Raw genomic sequence first — 19,920 nt, 5'->3', positions numbered from 1 at the left:
CTGCCTTGAGGCTCAAATACCGGTCCCATGCATGAGAGTCCATGTCTCTAACTACTACACTATTTAACAAGGGTCAGTCAATCTGTCTGTCTGTCTGCCTGCCTGCCTGCCTGCAGGCAGCAAGTGATGGCTGGATCACATAGCGTGCAAGGGCAAAGACGTAAGCCCTTACTTCTATTGGTGTGCCCACAGGTTTCTTCTGGTTAAGCGAGATCCTCCCCAGTTGCTCCTTTGTCTTTGTGTAGGTCGCCTCAATCAACAGATCCAGCTTAGCTGATCGGATCACTTTGCTGTACTCAGCCAGAGCTTCCAGGGTGAGAATTGTGTCCTGAATGTAAACAACATACAGCATGGTCAGCGTGACTCATAGGGTTGGCAGAAGGCTATAGAAGGATATATAAACATATCACGCATTCTGAGACCTTGGATCAAATAGAAGGCATATTGTATTCTATTTCAAATACTTTATCTTGATTCAGCCATTCCGTGGGAACCAATATTATAGTCCCCAACACGAAAACACTGCTCATGCGGCACTGCTAATGCAGGTAAATTAAATACTATTTAACACTGAGTCTGTGTCAGCATTGCTGTGGAACCTGAGTTGAGTGAAAGCCCCCTCCGTAGCCTTGGTCCTGTGTCAACCAGTTGAGGATCGGCTGGGCATATTGGTGTTTGGCTTTGATCAGAGCTGTGAGTAGGACGTAGGCTGTGGTCTCCACCATCTGCGCCGATGTCTTATCAGGGGTCAGTGGGTTTTGAGTAACATCTTTCTCCTGCCAGTAGCGATATTCAACTGGTTCGCCTTCACAAGAATCCACAGGGGCACAGACGTCATTAGATTACTTTGATGATTCAGAGATGCAGTATGTTTTGGAATGGATTATTGAGTATTGATTAAAGGGCAGCTCGGATTCTCCAGCACTTTGTACCCTTTTCCCTGGCTTTCTTCTCCAGGCTTTCATATAGCATAACAGATTGCATGCTGTCCCTGTCCTCCAGTGTGAGTGCGTAGGCAGCCACTGCTCTAGCGTACATGCTTTTTACAAGATGAGCATGATTCGACACATACATTGCAGCTTTCCTCATGGCCTGACCAAACTCCTAAGGATAAGCATGCATATTCCAGGTTACCACATATTAGTTAACACTTAACATAGAAATATTAGATCATACAGTATGTTTGACAGATGACGTCTACAGTTGCGATAGCCTCACCATTAAGCCACAGTTTTCCACCTCCATGGCAGTCTTGATTCCGATCATGACAAAGGAGGTGAGGTAGACTGATTTGTCCATGGCATCCGCACCTTTGGCCTGTCGGATAGGAGTGATCAGAAGCTTCATTGGGTAAAGTTGTAAATCACTATGACAGTGTCACTTTGTTGTGGCTATAAAGGTGTTATAAGAGGTAACAGTTTGAATTATAACTAGATTCATGTTATTGATAAAATACCCCTAGACAGCAAACTCCCTATTTCAGGGGTGTCATAGTATGCTAGATGACAATTTTAAGCTCAGTGAGGAAGCCTAGGCAGAGAGCTCAGGTCAATATTTGGTTGTTTAAGTAGTTTAGGTAGCATTTTTATAATGCTTTAATCATGGTAACAGTTTGGTGAATTTTACTGAACTAAAGTATCTAGTAGTCTTGACCCGCAGAGTTAGTTAAACTAAACTAAAGGCCAATTAGCTCGGATTGATTAGCTGTAGCTGTCTTTTTTGCTGTATTTAAAACCACGCATCAATAGCCTGCACAGCACCTGTAGTCTTCTATAAGAACTTGTTGATAATATGTCTCTTCTTTCTAAAATGTGGACTGCAGGGGATACAGAGATCTGAGAAGATGTAACTCATCCCACAGGATGACTATACTTTCTGAACCAGAGCATAGTTTACAGCTGCCAAAGCATCACCTTGGTGGATACTATACTTTCAGTAGATTAAGTAAGGCCGTAATTACAATATATATTGGTGGGGGACATCTCTCGGTCGATTGCTGTTGGTAGGTACAATCTATGACAAACACTGTACTCTCTTATTACTTTCAAATGTATTAAAAAGTGGAAAACTAAAATGTAATATACCTTCCTGTTGATTGTGATAGTTTTAACATCAACACGTAGTTTTGTGTTGGAACTGTAATTGTGGAAATAAATAATAGTTTGCTAAAAGTGTAAACAAACGTTTTTGGTGGAAACGAGACGATTTGCGAGTGCTAATCAATCAACCATCACAATGGTGCCCATGTGTGTATTCAACTAACGTTAATGTCTTACGTTAATGATATTCTTAGAAATGTCAGAAAGCCCACGTGAAGTCTGAGTAAAGTGTCAGTCATTTATGTTGTGCTGCATGTGTTATTTGTGCAGACAGTAGTCGTTTTCATTGATTGCATATTCGTATAGTATACTGTATGGCTGTATTTGCTTATGATAAATAGCATTATTGGTGTTTGTTTGATTAAAGTGCAAGCAGTTTTATTAGTCAGCTTTCACTTACAGTGAGTGTTGTCATCAACAAGAGGAAGGGTGGCAGTGACATTCATCAGTTTTTTGGGCAGCCTCAGAAAATTTAAGTTGAAAGCAGTGAAAAAATAAGCACCAGCCAGATGATAGAAGTATGCAGTAGCACAAGAGGTGAGTCAATGTTTATTTATATAATAAATCATTGCCATTCAGATCAGAAATGGTTAGTAATCCATTCCTGATCATCATGGCAAGAAACTTGTTTACTGATATTTCTTTCATGTTCACTCTGGTGTGTTTATAGTAAAGAAAGAGAGGGAGAGAGAGGGTATGAGGATGCCAACAGGCCAAGGAAAGCATGTGTCATGGAGGTGAGTGAGAAAAGGAGAACATATTGATGACCGATCTGATATTGGAGTATTAGTATTGTTCAGACAACATCATATTTAATGTCAGCAAAGGTACCACTAAGGTTAGGTTTAGGCACAGGTGTCTCTGAGGTTAGGGTTAGGTCAGAGTGTGGGGGACAGGGGAATATTCTGTCTTTGGACCGGGGTAACCAACTAACAGCTGATGTTCCTGGAGCAACATTAATTATGATGTTTTAGGAACAATACCTACACGGTGATATCAGATTGTGGGAATATTGATGTTTAAGAGTCTTATAAATATTTAAAACATTTTTGACCAGACCCCCAGCTGATTTAGTCCGCACCAATGTTGACTCCATAGCTACGGCCTTGGGATTAAAAGATCTTCCAGAAGAGAATATGGATATGGAACTCCGGGCCTGTCTACATGACAAATAATACTGCCTTTCTAAACTACACAAACATCCTGGCAACTGTGGAAGACCATCAAGTCAAGACCTGCCAAAAGTCTACTTTTGTTTTTAAGGGTTTTGAGATTCACTTTGATATAAAAAGCACTGCTTAAAATAAAAAAGATATAGTGAAACAATAATCTGCCATGTGCATGTCATAATTAATCAAATTTAAATGGAGAAACATGACAATCCCTGGTATTGTTCTGTGTCCAATAACTTCAATTACACCTAAACTTGGGTTATTAACTATCATGGTAAAAAAATACTATTACTATAATTCAAGTATGAACAAGTTAGCCTACCATGAGTTTCACAGGTATGTATGTGGAATATTCAGTAAAGGAGCCATCCTCATTTTGAGCTATGTTGATCAGCCAGAAGATGGAGTTAGACAACATGACACTGTCTACTTTGACGTATTTGTCCACCTGTCCCAGAGTCTTCACCACAAAGGCTGTTAACCTATAGGGGTTGGGTCACATAACAACATAAATGATTCAGTGTCCTGCTAATAATACTAATAATATTATGTCATACATTTTCCCATAATGTTAAGAGAAAAGCTTCTGCTATTCTACACAATTTGGCATGGCTTATTGTGATTTATACATAATAAACAAAATGCTAACAGTGTTCCAATCCTCTGGCACCCCCTAGTGGACCTCTACTCCCGACCTCTACTCCTGTGCCTGTACACCAGTATATCAGGCAGCATACAAACCATGTGCTTGCTTCCTTGTCCTTCCACATGCTGTAACTAAATTTAAGAGGAATCCTAAAAGACTGGATGCTTGTGATGCCTTGACAAATGGAACAGAACAGAAAAACAAGTTGAGCAACATCAATGAAAGCTCAGGAAACAAAAATATATACATGGTATTTAAACTTCATTTAATCAGGAATATATGCTAGAGGTTGAACATAAGGAAGGACAACATAGATAACTGAGGTGCAACATAGGCGCAAACGGGAAAAAACTGTTTTATGACGTTATCACGGTATGTTATCACGGTATGTTAAAATAAGACAATTTCAAAAGACAACATAAGAGTTCAACACCCACCCTCTCTGATCTTTCTCTTAAGTTCTGATGGATGGTTATATTTCTCAGGGCCCATGATGTTCCATCGGTTTGTAGTCTCCAGGTAGTGGTAAACAAAGTAGACTGGCAGGAATTTCATTATTTCGCCTTCAGCAGACCCACTGGGTAGGTTGACAAGTTTGTGCAGGCCATCCGGGTTGTCCAAGATAGCAAGCACCTCCCCCAATATCTCACCTTTAAGATGAGAACAGAGAGTAATCAGGCTCATTTACAAGTAGACGGACAGAAGGTGGAGGTACATCCGCTTTCTCTAGACAACTTCAGCCTTCACTTACCATTTATAGTGATAAGGCGTTCCACAGAGGTCTTAGGCACCAGTTGTGAAGGCAGGCTATTTTTGAGTTCTACAGTCCTAATGGAGAACCCTGATACAGACAACATAAAACATAACACAGTAAGAAATAATATCAACATCAACAATTATATGTGTAGAACATGAAATACAATTCAGTCTGAATAAATGCAAACAAATGCTTTGTTTTTCCAAAAATTCTACCATAGCATTACAGAGGACATAGTCACAGTTTAAAAAAGGTAACAAATATATATTTTGAGACTTCACTAATAAAGACATTGTTGTTCATGTATTGTGCATGTGCTATAGCAATGAGCCCACACCATAAAGACCCTGTGGGTCCAGTTTTCCACCAATGACTTCCTCGATCCTGATGCCTTCAGGCTAGTGAAAAGAAAGATAATACACAGATCATCAAACATAGTGTAAAATACTTTTCAGAACATACTGAATATTATTTAGACTTTTAGATTTTATCATTTTTAAAAGTATAAAATTAAATAAATTGCTTAATAAATTACTTAATTAAGACTTTTCATTTAATTTGGAAAGTCTTGAGAGTTCATTAGTAGATGCTACACTAGTAGTAATGTTTTACTAAAAGTCTGAATTATGATGTATATTTTCAACCTAACCCTAAAGGTACCCTTAGAAAGTAGTTGCTTATACATTTTTTTTTGTTAATGTACAACTATCGATTGAGAGGAACTCTAAATAAAATATAACCCAACAAAATACATGCATACATCTGTGCATATCCGTGATGATGAGCTAACTATTTGCCTATAAGCTTACCACTACACGGAGGGTCTTGATAATTTGGTCATTCATCCCCTGTTGCTTAGTGCGCAAGGTGAAAGTGAGAGGGTGACTTCCCACTTCTAAAGCCATGAGAGTGAAGGTGATGAGACCCACTGAGCCACTCTCCAACCAACTGTACTTGTCACACCTGGTAGTCTTTACGCCATCATCTTTTGTTGGTTTGCCTTGAAACAGGCACACCCCTGGCCCAGCGGTCAGCGTTACACAGTACTGGTCATGGATAATACAGATAAGAGGAATGTAAGTAATAAGAATATAAAACAGTGATTGAAATGGTTAGCTATACATTGTAACTGAATACCAGTTAAACAGTATTATTGGCTTGATTAAAAAATATGAGCAATACCAACACCTAAATATAAAGAATATGTCTACAGGTAGCTAAAATAAGTATCAGCACCTGTTTCTTTCTTCAAGCAAATCAACCCTTTTTCAATAACTACCACTAAATTATCTTACAAAAAAGTGTGTTTAGTTTACTCCTGAAACAGGAGGGTAAGGTCATGGTAAGTTCCAGGAAACCACAATGATATAAGGCAGCACCAACAACATAACATAGTAATTGCGGTTGAAGTCAGAGGTCTACATACACTTAAGTCTTTGAAACTCATTTTCAAACACTCATGTTAACAATGTCATGTTAACAAACTATAGTTCTGGCAACTTGGTTAGGACATCAACCTTGTGCATTTCCAACAATTGTTTACAGACAGATTATTTCACTTTTAATTCACTGTATCACAATTCCAGTGGGTCAGAAGTTTGCATACACTAAGTTGACTGTGCCGTTAAACAGCTTGGAAAATTCCAGAAAATTATGTCATGGTTTTAGAAGCTTCTGATAGGCTAATTGACATAATTTGAGTCAATTGGGGGAATACCTATGGATGTATTTCCAAGCCTACTTCTCAAACTCAGTGCCTCTGCTTGTCATCATAGAAAAATTAAAATAAATCAGCCAAGACCTCCACAAGTCTAGTTCATCATTGGGAGCAATTTCCAAATATCTTAAGGTACCACGTTCATCTGTACAAACAATAGTATGCAAGTATAAATACCATTTCCCAAGCAAAGGTCATACCGCTTAGGGAGGAGACACGTTCTGCCTCCCAGAGATGAATGTACTTTGGTGCAAAAAGTGCAAATCGATCCCAGAATAACAGTAAAAGACCATATGAAGAGGTACAAAAGAGTCTATATCTACAGAATAAAAGTCCTATATTGACATAACCTGAAAGGCCACTGACCAAAGAAGAAGCCATTGCTCCAAAGCAGCCATAAAAAAAGCAATACTATGGTTTGCAACTGCACATGGGTACAAAGATCGTACTTTTTGGAGAAATGTCCTCTGATCTGATGATTTTTTTTTTTACTGTTTTGCCATTATGACCATTGTAACGTTTGGAGGAAAAAGAGGGAGGCTTGCAAGCCGAAGAACATCATCCCAAACATGAAGTACACAGGTGGCAAGATCATGTTGTGGGGGGTGCTTTGCTCCAGAAAGGACTGGTGCACTTCACAAAATAGATGGCATAATGAGGAAGCAAAATTATCTGGATATATTAAAGCAACATTGTAAAACATCAGCCAGGAAGTTAAAGCTTGGGGTCTTTGTCCTTCTAAATGAACAATGATCCCAAGCACATCTCCAAAGTTGAGGCAAAATGGCTTAAGGACAACAAAGTCAAGGTATTGGAGAGGCCATCACAAAGCCCTGACTTCAATCCTATAGAAAATGTGTGGGCAAAACTGAAAAAGCATGTGCAAGCAATGAGGCCTGGAAACCTGACTCTGTTACACCAGTTTTGTCAGGAGGAATGAGCCAAGATTCACCTAACATATTGTGGGAAGCTTGTGGAAGGCTACCTGAAATGTTTGACCCAAGTTAAATAATTTAAAGGCAATGCTACCAAATACTAATTGAGTATATGTAAACTTCTGACCCACTGGAATGTGATGAAAGAAATAAAATCTCTAATCAATCATTCTCTCTACTATTATCCTTATTTGTAAATAAGAATGTAAACATCAGACTTCAACTGTAACTGTAAATAGTTTATAGTTGTTTAAATATGGTTGAAACCCCAATAATGTTGAAACCCCAGTGTAATAAGATGGAAACAACAGAAAGTTGCAATTTTGCAAGTTAGCAGTTTGCAGTCTGCAGACTCCAGTTTCAAGGCCACTACCTTTCAAATAGGTTTGGACATTTACAACTGCTGGACCTAAGGCCTGTCGACAGGAGATTGGAAACCTTCCATTGCGCATTATTTTGTTGCACTTCCTGGAGGCTATCAGTTCAGGTCAGTCGTCATCCCAAAAGATGCCTACTTTCACGTAGCAATTCACCCAGCTCATGGAAAGTAGTGTATAAGTACCAATTCCTTACCTTTGAATTATTCTTTACAAAAAGAATGTAAAACCACAGAGCCAACTCGTCTTACAACCACAGACCAAGTGTAACTAAGCCAGCCCAGAACCTCTAATTCTGACTTTCACCAGCAGGAATGTCTGAGACTAGGACAGTTGAGAAAAACCAAATAATTTATCATCTTTGATATCAGACAGTAACTCTGCATCATCTTTGAAGTAACATTTATGTTTTTGTTCAGTACATGTAAGGAAATCTGAATTCCATGAAAAACATTTGTATCAAACAACAATGTGACAAGCCATTGTTCACTGGTTAGCTTAGAACCCTCTGCCCTAATAAGTATTCTCTGCCACGGTTAAGGAGCTCAAAAACAGGCTCTACAGAAGACATAGAAAAGCTCTAATTATTTCTGGACTGCAAACTGCTAACAAAGGGGAGAAAAAAAACCTTAATATATACATTAGGCTACATTATTAAACATCTAAAAACAACATATTAACAAGTAAAAATAACAAAAAAATGAATGATACTTTTCAATGCCTATTTTAATGCCTATATACAATCAGAACCTATTTTACAGACCTCACCTGAATAATTTCCTCTGCCTGGTTATAGACCGAGCCTTTCAGCTTAATCTGCTCACCACGCACCATGGAATAAGGGAGGGGCACATCTATGCTCACAGCCTGAGTAACTGAGATTCTGATGGGGTCTGCCACACAGATTCCTGAGCTCCCTTGAAACAATAAAATTTACAATAATGTTTCAAGCTGGAGCTTTGCCGGAAAGGAAATGTTAGCACCAACCTGGGTTTGAGTTACTACTCTTTTAACAAAAACTCACTTCTATCTTATCCAATAAAGCATGAAATACCTGGAATATATTTAGATAAAAATAGATAAATAGACATTTCAAAATATATTGGCTAAGGACTGAAATATAGTTGTTGTAATGTTGGTACAATTAATGAACCTAATTTGGCCAGTGGGCATGGCTAGGTGTTCACCAACTTACCCTCCTTCTTGAACATGCCGACCGCTTTTATCTCCCATGTGGTCAGAGAGTCCGGGAGCATTCTCCTCAAAGTTACCTGTCCTGACCTGATTTATGACAACAGCAGCACACTCATTTGGCCTTAGTTAAACCAAGATTCAAGGGCCGCTTGACCTGCACACTTCCCCCCTTTGAAATGGTTAGTCAAATACCAGTATGTGCAAAGCACAGAGAATACACATTTGTGAACATTATCTTTAAAGTAACATCCTGTACCTGGCATTATTTGTGAAGTGTAATGTTCCTGGTAAGAAGATGATGTATTGCACATGTATTTATGTTTTTTTAAATGTTAAAATTAAGCTTATTTGAATTCAGTGGTAGAATAGCATTCATGACTGAGAGGAGAAGTCTCTCACCTTACTGGTTGTACTTCCCATAGCCAGCTCTCTGGGAAATAGCTGCGTATCTGAGTTGGTAGTAGATCAAATAGAAAAGAAACCTCTGCATGGAAACAGCACAGATTAAAACCATCAATTACTTCAAAACTATTTTAATGTCACAGAATTGGCCCAAATGTAGAATGATGAGAACTCATCCAAAAGTTTCTCCTAAAGCCTGCACTCTTCACACATTTGTACAATATTTCTTATAATAATTAATCAATGTAATAACAAATATGCACATTTTAGGAGAAATTATGGAATAATGTGGGGGATGTCTCATTAATAATTGTGTCAATGTATTTAATGCGGCTGTCAGTGCCACTTACCAGCACGTGCCAAGACATTTTCATTACTGTTTTGGAGCTCCTTAAGGCTGTATTCACAGCATTCTGTGAAAACTTCACGGCAAATCTTCTGATCATTGGCATTTTTATGCTTAACTCTATTGGCACGATGGGCACAGCTTTCCAGGGTTGGTATTTGTTGCAATCCTTGTAAGCAGCAGAATACCATTTTCCCATATTGTTTTGCTGTTGGATATAAAGACAATAAGAGCCCTTTATCAAAACCAGGCACAATATCTACAGTATAATACTTTGAATAAAAGGTCTGATGGCTCAGTATTTACTTGCCTTTTTCTTTCTTTTGGTTAGGGGAGAGGGCACGCTTTGGTCTCACAGCAGCAGTACATTTGTCATCTGACAGAGGGAACACACATTGAAAATGAGCATTAAGAGGCTCATTCCAGCACTTGTCCAGCATGTTGTCCAGCCCTCAGTGACTCTAGTCCTCATTGACCCTATTGCCTTCATAGGGCACTACTTGAAAATAAAGAGAGTTGGGTTGTTATTTTGAAAGCAGACCTTAACAGTGATATTACCTTCAGACTGGGAAGCTTGAGCATTTGCATTGGTCATAAACGTGAGGCCAGCAAGACGGAAGACATCTGCATTGTCTTTACCACCTCCTCCTCCACAACCCTGGTCACTTTGCTCAATGTGGCGGAGCACCTGGAGAAAAAAAGAAATCAACAGAGCTTGTCAACCCACCTTGAATGGGCTGACAGAGTGCATTACATAACATGCTCTGTTCAAGTCTAGAGTGTTCAATTCGGCATAGTTGGCAAATATATTACCAAGGTTCCATTCCCTAGAAAAAAATCCCTCCATTACTGCTAATCATCCTCCATAATAGATTGCTCCACTGACCTGTATGATGTACATTGTCTGTGCCAAACATAGATATGTTTGGGGAAATAATATGCCAATGACCTAGGGTGGTCCATCACAAGCAATTGCCTAAGGTAAACATGTACTGCTTCAGGGTGGTATTGAATCCCATTTCCAACCACTGGACTTTTAGCAAAAACTATTTCATGTCTTTCACCACTTTCCTATTTAACTAATCATAAAATGCCCGAAATTAAATATATAAAAACTGGACCTTAATGTTTCTTTATCATAAGTAAATCAAGTTAACAGGTTGTGTTAATTTTCAGAGTTTTGACCAGTCTCACACTTGTCAGCGGGTCCTGGGAAGCTCTGAGAGAGTAGACAGCAGTGTCAACAGCAGATAAGGCCACCAGGGAATCCTGACCAGTTTTCACTTCAACTGTCAGGACATCCTTTGGCTTGTATTCTTTCTGATGAAATGACAGCTCTGTCTGAGAAATGAGAAAATAATGTTTCAGAATATGAAGATTGTTAATATGGGGCAGTGTAAAAATAAAAAATAAACTGCAAAATTGGCAGTGTATCAAATATTTGTTCTCCCCACTGTATATGTGGCAACCATGAACAGTCTAAAGCAATTTCAGACCTAGTCTAAAACAGTCCATTTATTGCAGTTCATTTGCAGAATATAGGATAGAATAAGAATAGGGTGATACATTTATGTCATGCAATAAAATGCAAATTAATTATTTAAAAATCATACAATGTGATTTTCGTGATTTTTGTTTTACATGCTTTGTAAGTAGGAAAATCAGCAAAATCGGCAGTGTAACAAATACTTGTTCTCCCCACTGTAGAAGAAGACCTAGGTCAGCATGCCCTGTTCTTAGAAGTGATTATGGCCACAACCAAGGCGCCAGGCCTCAACCCCATCTTATCTACGACCCTGTTCAGTTGCCGCCAAGGTAAAGCTGCCTGTGTCTCCTCTGTATTCTTCCGTTTGTGTAGGACACTAGAGGTAGCTCAGATCAGGAGGTCTGGTAACTATGACCTAGAACTATGGTTGCCACGGCAGTATAGGGTTCTATCTTGTTGTCCTATTAGTATAACAACTTGTTTTGTATGTATCTTATAGCATTAGAGATAATATTTTGGGGGCTGACAGGGGGAGTATAAAGAGCTGAAAGCCATAATATGTAATCAGAATAATTGTTATGACACTACTCTGTTGGTCTCTGTACTTAAACTCTGTTTTGTGAAAGCGATTGTTCCCGTGGATCCACGTAATTAAACTTGAAATAATCAACTGTTATACCAGACATTGAGAAGTTTTTACTTGTATAAATCACGAACATTTTCCACAAACACTTGCCTCTGGCTAAGAGCTATATATGTACACAGAGTCGTGGTGTGTTACCTGTGGATGACAGCTCATAGGGCAATCACAAATATAATAGGCAGAACTACTGTACCTTAAGCCCATTGACACATTTTTCCTTGACGTCTATCCACACAGAGTCGGCCACTAGCTCAGACGTGCCCTCCCCGTGCATTACGTAGTAGACCAGCAAGCGTATTGATGGCACCATGTCTCGGGTCACTTGGAATATAATGGCTTGGGAAGTTGAACCTCCATGTTTCTCAGTTGCAAACTTCACTATCTTCCCCCTTGAAATGATCTGGCATAGAAGTCAGACATGTAGATCGTATCATTATTATTATTATTTTTACAAAGAATGTTGTTAACCTTATGATGAACATCAAATCCCAATTAGACCTTACATTAAAAAAAATGACAACTAAATGAAGAAAAGTATTATTATGGACCATGTATAGCAAACAAAAAGAAAATAACATTACTTACCTGGTAACTGAAATTCTCAATTTGTAGGTAACTACGAGCATAGAAGTAGATTACGATACTGAGTGGACTTCCAACTTCAGCGGCAGCATAAGTGGATGGTAAATCAATGTACAAGTAGCGTTCATTTGGGGATGAGTATGCCATGGCTTCTAATGTATATTGTGCCTGACTGCTTTCGGGTAACCTCTCGTCAGCGGTTTTGAACTGAAACAACATTACAGCATTACATAAGTATATTATGAAAAGAGAGCAATCAAAAGATGTATGGAGTTCGCAGAGCCTGAAGGTCTAAGAGTAATATCTCCCGCTTAAACACACGTGAAATATTATCTCCACCCCTATTAACATTAACATGTTATCTCATGCTGCCTCATACGACCAAACAACCAGTTGGTATAACTTAAGTACCTTGTACTTACGATAAATTTTGCACTCCCAGATTCTGAATGCATGTTGCAAATGAAAAGAGCAATCCCATCGTTGTTTGTCCTCTTGCTGTAATCTGCTGTGGTTGTAGAACACTGATAGGGTTCGTAGACACCTTTTCTTTTGATGAACGCCTCCACCAAACTCACTGGTGTTCGTTCCACAGGTTCCCCCAAATTATCCTTGACTGACACCTGGTGGCGTTACTCACATTACACTAACTCAATTTCAGTACATGCAAATGGTCTTTGTATGAATTCATACTGTCATACTTAATGAACTTATATTATCACATTTTCTTTAGATTTATTTTAATCATATCAGTCATGACAAAGCTGGCATAAAGCACAAAACAGATCTAGGACCAGGGTACACAGATTTGACTTGCCCTGATAGTATATGGCAGTCCAGGTTTGATGAAAGGGGAAGTGGCAACAAGACTCAGGCTGTAAGGTGACTTAAGGAACTTCACACCGGCCAACTCAGCTTCTTGGGAGATACCACCTAGAGAGGTTTTAAAGAACCTTGTTTGTTGCCTACAGACTGTTTATTGCTCAACTAAATAATACAACCACTTACTAATTATTGCAGCAATCTTCACTAACAGATCAAATAAACCCTACATTTTTTATTCATTATTAATCACATGGGATATGTATTATTGTTTAAACGGTTAACCCAATTTTAGGCCTATGTATTTTGACAAAACTGGGCCTACACTGTCTCTCTTACCTGTTGGCTCTTGGACCAGCACAGCCACATACAGGCTTTTCCCCAACAACCCTTCAAGTTCTTTGGGTCCATCCTCAAGTGATAGAGCTTTCTTTATGTTAATGATCACCTCCACATCACCACTTTCTGACATCTGCAAAGTTGGATAAGAATACTGCTCAAAACACCCAGTGGCTCATGAAAAAAAATGGAAAGACTATATAATACATACATACAAAAATCATATGTTTAGCCAATCCATTGCAGGCAGACTAATTACATTCGACTTTGGTTTTAATCATGGGCATTCATGGGAAAGTATTTTTGTCACATCTGCTCATGAGGCTCGGTTTACCTAACAACGATACAGAGGTGTAAAATCTACCAAGTAAAAGTGCTTTCACAGAGTTCACCAGTTCATGGTTCTGTTCACCAGGTGAGGGAGTTTGTAATTAAGACCTAAATGAACCCTTTACTTGGTCATTTCCTTTAAGTCTTAATATAGAACATCCCTTATAGTACTTTAACTTTGTACTTCTACAACCTGTTTCCAAAAATGTGTGATGCTGCGTAAAATGCAAATAAAAACAGAATGCAATGTGCAAATCATTTATCCCTTATTTAATTACAAATAGTACAAAGACAACATATCAAATGTTGAAACTGAGAAATGTTATTGTTTATGGAACAATACATGCCCATTTCTAAATTTGATGCCACATGTTTAAAAAAAGTTGGTACCAGGGCATGTTTACCACTGTGTTGCATCACTCATCTTCAATCACTGCTGGACTAAAGAGGATGGTCCCTCTCCTTTTGAGTCCGGAGGATGCAGTGTCCATGATTCCCAAAAGTAATTTCAAATTTTGATTCATCAGACCACAAGACAATTTTTCACTTCACCACAGTCCATCATCAATGAGCTTTGGTCCAGTGGAGGCAGCGGTGGTTCAAGATCTAGTTTATATCGGGTTTCTTCTTTGCATGGTAGAGTTTTAACTTGCAATTGTGGATGCAGCGACGTACTGTGTTCACAGACAATGGCTTTCGGAAGTGTTGCTGAGCCCATGCAGTGATCTCCGATACAGAATCATGTCTGTTTTTAATGCAGTGCCACCTGAGGGCCCAAAGATCAGGGCCATCCAGTATTGGTTTTCGGGCCTTGTCCCTTTCGTACAGAGATATCTCCTTATTATTTTAATGACATTACGTACCATTGATGATGAGATCCCCAAACTATTTGCAATTTTACATTGTTAAAGAATTTAAGAATAACGTTCTTTTTTTATACCCAGTCATGTCAAAGACCTGTTGCCAATTAACCTACAGTAGTTAGTTGTTTGATAATCCAACAGGTTTAGGTATTCAGCATTGTACAACTTTTCCAGTCTTTTGTAGCCTCTATCACTGGCATCAAATTCAAAGGGGGCATATATTTCAAGAAACAATAAAATGTCTCAGTTTCAACATTTGATGTTTTCTTTGTATTCTTTTCTATTTAATATATATTTAAAATATTCCTTCAAACATCTGAAAACTTCCTGCTGGAAAGTCCCTTCTTACATATCAGTCAATGGTTTAGGGTAGCAAATTAAGAGTGACAACCACTTCTTGAAATGTCTGAGAAAGAGGGAGATCACTTTTAGACGGTGAGATAACTTTTTTAAGGAAAGTGTGTTTTTTGGAGGAGGACCAATTTCACTGGAGTGATTGTGTGACAGCACATCTTTTAAAAATAGTACTAGAACCATGAAAAGTAAATTCTGAAAATGCGCCCGTTTGTCCTCTAGTGTTTGTCTTCTACAAACGTGGACCAGCAGGTTGTACAGGACAACCAACATACTCATACCTTTTATTGAAAATAAAATGTATAGAATACAATAACATACTTTTCCTCAATGCCATTTTGGCAGACATACTAATTTTCCAATCAAATAAAATAATCTATGGATATGTCAACCAATAGGCCATCATAGGTGAAAGAGCTTGAGTTGAGTAGCGAATCAAGATAAAAGTCAGTCACTGTATTCAAGAATGTTCTTTTTATTATAAGTATGAACTGGACTCCCTTAAGTATCAGCTGACCTTTTTTGAAAAGTAGGCCAGAGAAGACTGAGACAATGGAGGCAAAAGGTGAGAGAATTAAATAGAAAAAGACAAATAAACAAATGATACTGCACTATAACTCAGAGTTCTTACTTGTTCTCTCCTCAATGATTTGGGTAGGAGGACAGCTGTTTGTCCAGGTCTTTGTTCTATGTATCCAAATCGTAGGAACACGTCTGCATTCACAACTGGAGCACCATGAATATATCTGAATCACAACATATAAGAGGATTATACAGTATAATGTAGAACTGAATGCCATTGGACAAGGGAAAGTATGTAAATTGTTTTTGTCCTGATTAAGTAAGACTACAAAAGTAAGGACTGACAATGCAGTGGTGTAGCTACAATAATACTGAATGTATTTAGATTGAGATTTGAGTTTATTAATGTATTACATTTCTGTTTTTGTAACTCACCTTGCAGAAATCTTTATCTTAAAACTTTCAAAAGAACCAAAACTGATGTAGTTAGCCTCTGGCTCCATGTTGATGGATAGACTAGGTAATACTAAAAAATAAAGAAACACAGTAAACCACAACAGTTGGTTTCAAAAGAGTCTAAAAACTAAATGTAAATGAGAATTGCTGGGAGTCACAATCAGATTTTTTGTTACCATATTCTTTTACTTCAAATTCAGCTTTGGCTTCTGTTGTGAACTCATTTGTGTAAGAAGCTTCAATTCTCCAGATTCCTAACCTGCAACATGGACCACATATATTGCGTTTTATAATGCAATACTAGGGTAAGTAACTTATATTATCATCCAGAATAGTAAGTAATCAGTGCTATATCAAATATTGCATTGAATTCTAGATACCACTTACTTTGGTTTGAGAGGGATTTTGAATGGATTTTGCATTGTTGGGATTCCATTGACATCTGTTAAGTCCACAATTTCCACCTTTTGTAATTCTGGATCCTTGGATACATGGTTGGCAAAAACAGTTTTGTTGATGTTTGGAAACCCATACAGCCCATTTTAATGGCCCTTACTGATGTCCTAACGACAGTAAAACAATGTGGTTTCTGATTATTTATGATACACTCACCCTGAAAGTTAGAGTCACTTGCCGAAGTCCTGGCATCAGATCTTCATTGAGAGAGAAGGCTCGGACTTTCACTGTAGGATAGTGCCTGTCATTAATATGGTTGTGTGTATTCATTTGTTACAATGACATAAACCTAGTGATGTGCACAAATGCATTTTAACATACTCATGCACACAGACACACCCAGATAATGTTATTATCACACTCACCGGACTGTTCTGGGGTATAAATGGTTTTGTCTGTCTGGATAAAAAGGAAACCATTTTTACGGAGGACTGGTATCCTCACATGCTTTACAAATTGTTCGGAATGTACTTGAAGGAATGCATGCGTAGCAGTCTCAGAAAATGTATTAGGGAAAATCTGTGGAATGTAAATTGGTTTAAAAAAGAAAGAATAATGTTAAATAAACAATGTTATGTTATCTAAAATGTTTCCATTAATTAATAGATTTCTAATAACATTTCTGTTTCATTTGTTTGCATTTAGTTTTCATTTGATAAAAGCATTCATATTTACTTTTTTAATTATTTATTTTACATGTTTGTTTTAGTGGACAGACAGTGTGTTAGAGTAGTAGACATCTGTGTTGTAAATGTATACACCGATCAGCCATAACATTATGACCACTCACAGGTGAAGAAAATAACACTGATAATCTCATTACTATGGCACCTGTCAGTAGGAGTGATATATTAGGCAGCAAGTGAACATTCTGTCCTCAAAGTTGGTGTGTTAGAAGCAAAAAGAATGGGCAAGTGTAACGATCTGAGCGACTTTGACAAGGGCCAAATTGTGATGGCTTGACGACTGGGTCAGAGCATCTCCAAATCTGCAGCCCTTGTGGGGTGTCCCCGGTCTGCAGTGGTCAGTATTTATCAAAAGTGGTCCAAATAAGGAAAAGCGACAGGGTCATGGGCGGCCAAGGCTCATTGATGCACGAGCAAAGGCTGGCCTGTGTGGTCCGATCCAACAGATGAGCTACTGTAGCTTAAATTGCTGAAAAAGTTAATGCTGGTATTGATATAAAGGTGTCAGAACACACAGTGCATCACAGTTTGTTGCGTATGGGGCTGCCTAGCCGCAGACCAGTCAAGGTGCCCATACTGACCCCATCTACTGCCAAAAGCGCCTACAACAGTCACGTGAACATCAGAACTGGTTCACAGAGCAATGGAAGAAGGTGGCCTGGTCTGATAAATATCACATTTCCTTTTACATCACTCAGGGCAGATCTCATCCACCCCTGGTGCCTTGCCACCGAGGAGTTTCTTGACCACCTCAGTGACTTCAGCCCGGGTGATGGACGAGTCCACCTCTGAGCCCTCATCATCTGCTTCCTCAATGGAAGACGTGACGGCGGGATTGAGGAGATCCTCGAAGTACTCCTTCCACCGCCCGACGACATCCCCAGTTGAGGTCAACAGCTGCCCACCTCTACTGTAAACAGCGTTGGTAGGGCACTGTTTCCCTCTCCTGAGGCGCCGGACGGTTTGCCAGAATATCTTCGAAGCCATCCGATAGTCCTTCTCAAAGGCCTCACCGAACTCCTCTGGAAGTCTCTGGATGTTGTGGGGCTGTCTTGGTTGACACGCCTGTGCAACATCGCGTGGCGGTCGGGGACAGTGCCTTTGGGATGGCAGACCGGGGTGGTGGTCCCTCTTTTTAAGAAGGGGGACCGAAGGGTGTGTTCCAACTATAGGGGGATCACATTTCTCAGCCTCCCCGGGAAAGTCTATGCCAGGGTACTGGAGAGGAGAATACGGCCGATAGTAGAACCTCGGATTCAGGAGGAACAGTGTGGTTTTCGTCCGGGCCGTGGAACACTGGATCAGCTCTATACCCTCTATGGGGTGTTGGAGGGTTCATGGGAGTTTGCCCAACCAATCCACATGTGTTTTGTGGATTTGCAGATGGCATTTGACTGTGTCCCTCGCGGCATCCTGTGGAGGGTGCTTCGGGAGTATGGGGTCCTGTGTCCTTTGCTAAGGGCTGTCAGGTCCCTGTACGACTGAAGCAGGAGCTTGGTCCGCATTGCCGGCAGTAAGTCAGACTTGTTCCCTGTGCATGTTGTACTCCGGCAGGGCTGCCCTTTGTCGCCGGTTCTGTTCATCATTTTTATGGACAGAATTTCTAGGCACAGCCAGGGGCCAGAGGGTGTCAGGTTTGGGGACCACACAATTTCGTCTTTGCGGATGATGTTGTCGTGTTGGCCCCTTCAAACCAGGACCTTCAGCATGCGCTGGGACGGTTTGCAGCCGAGTGTGAAGCGGTGGGGATGAGAATCAGTACCTCCAAATCCGAGGCCATGGTCCTCAGTCGGAAAAGGGTGGCTTGCCCACTTCAGGTTGGTGGAGAGTGCCTGCCTCAAGTGGAGGAGTTTAAGTATCTAGGGGTCTTGTTCACGAGTGAGGGAAGGATGGAACGGGAGATTGACAGACGGATCGGTGCAGCTTCTGCAGTAATGCGGTCGATGTATCGGTCTGTCGTGGTAAAGAAAGAGCTGAGCCGCAAGGCCAAGCTCTCCATTTACCAGTCAATCTACGTTCCTACTCTCATCTATGGTCATGAGCTTTGGGTCATGACTGAAAGGACAAGATCCCGGATACAGGCGGCCGAAATGAGCTTTCTCCGCAGGGTGGCTGGGCGATCCCTTAGAGATAGGGTGAGAAGCTCGGTCACCCGGGAGGAGCTCAGATTAGAGCCGCTGCTCCTCCACATCGAGAGGGGTCAGCTGAGGTGGCTTGGGCATCTGTTTCGGATGCCTCCGGAACGCCTTCCTGGGAAGGTGTTCCGGTCCCGTCCCACCGGGAGGAGACCCCGGGGAAGACCTAGGATACACTGGAGGGACTATGTCTCCCGGCTGGCCTGGGAACGCCTCGGTGTCCCCCCGGAAGAGCTGGAGGGAAGTCTGGGCATCTCTGCTTAGACTGCTGCCCCCGTGACCCGGCCCCGGATGAAGTGGAAGAAGATGGATGGATTACATCACGTGGATGGCCTGGTGCGTCGCTTACCTGGAGAACACCCCAGGATGCACTACGGAAAGGAGGCAAGCCAGTAGAGGCAGTGTGATGCTTTGGAAACCTTGGGTCCTGCCATTCATGTGGATGTTACTTTGACATATATCACACACCTAAGCATTGTTGCAGACCAGGTGCACCGTTTCATGGCAATGGTATTCCCTGATAACACTGGCCTCTTTCAGCAGGATAATGTACTCTTCCAAGCAAAAATGGTTCAGGAATGGTTTGAGGAACACAACAACG

General features: G+C 40.2%; 1 protein-coding gene across 4 annotated transcripts in view; it reads right to left on the bottom strand.

Moving 5' to 3' along the window:
- Positions 1–19,920, bottom strand: part of c5 (complement component 5) — a 70,864-nt gene that overhangs the window by 5,768 nt on the left and 45,176 nt on the right. For all 4 annotated transcript variants that reach the window (XM_010903912.4, XM_034296550.1, XM_034296549.1 and 1 more), the window contains 28 exons: positions 16,864–17,017; positions 16,655–16,725; positions 16,430–16,524; positions 16,219–16,301; positions 16,022–16,112; positions 15,696–15,810; positions 13,518–13,650; positions 13,174–13,289; positions 12,779–12,979; positions 12,360–12,563; positions 11,968–12,174; positions 10,840–10,986; positions 10,204–10,333; positions 9,956–10,021; positions 9,650–9,853; positions 9,297–9,381; positions 8,899–8,984; positions 8,472–8,620; positions 5,484–5,720; positions 5,012–5,072; positions 4,669–4,758; positions 4,355–4,567; positions 4,013–4,091; positions 3,594–3,753; positions 1,219–1,317; positions 933–1,104; positions 600–805; positions 173–328 (listed from right to left, as the gene is read on the bottom strand). In XM_010903912.4, coding sequence (XP_010902214.2) covers positions 173–328; positions 600–805; positions 933–1,104; positions 1,219–1,317; positions 3,594–3,753; positions 4,013–4,091; positions 4,355–4,567; positions 4,669–4,758; positions 5,012–5,072; positions 5,484–5,720; positions 8,472–8,620; positions 8,899–8,984; positions 9,297–9,381; positions 9,650–9,853; positions 9,956–10,021; positions 10,204–10,333; positions 10,840–10,986; positions 11,968–12,174; positions 12,360–12,563; positions 12,779–12,979; positions 13,174–13,289; positions 13,518–13,650; positions 15,696–15,810; positions 16,022–16,112; positions 16,219–16,301; positions 16,430–16,524; positions 16,655–16,725; positions 16,864–17,017 — 3,810 coding nt within the window. The remainder of the gene's footprint in view (positions 1–172; positions 329–599; positions 806–932; positions 1,105–1,218; positions 1,318–3,593; positions 3,754–4,012; positions 4,092–4,354; positions 4,568–4,668; positions 4,759–5,011; positions 5,073–5,483; positions 5,721–8,471; positions 8,621–8,898; positions 8,985–9,296; positions 9,382–9,649; positions 9,854–9,955; positions 10,022–10,203; positions 10,334–10,839; positions 10,987–11,967; positions 12,175–12,359; positions 12,564–12,778; positions 12,980–13,173; positions 13,290–13,517; positions 13,651–15,695; positions 15,811–16,021; positions 16,113–16,218; positions 16,302–16,429; positions 16,525–16,654; positions 16,726–16,863; positions 17,018–19,920) is intronic.

This window comes from Esox lucius, chromosome 13, assembly GCF_011004845.1.
Source record: "Esox lucius isolate fEsoLuc1 chromosome 13, fEsoLuc1.pri, whole genome shotgun sequence".
Taxonomy (NCBI): domain Eukaryota; kingdom Metazoa; phylum Chordata; class Actinopteri; order Esociformes; family Esocidae; genus Esox; species Esox lucius.
The sequence above is the reverse complement of the archived record's forward strand: the minus strand, read 5'-3'. Positions and strand labels throughout refer to the sequence as shown.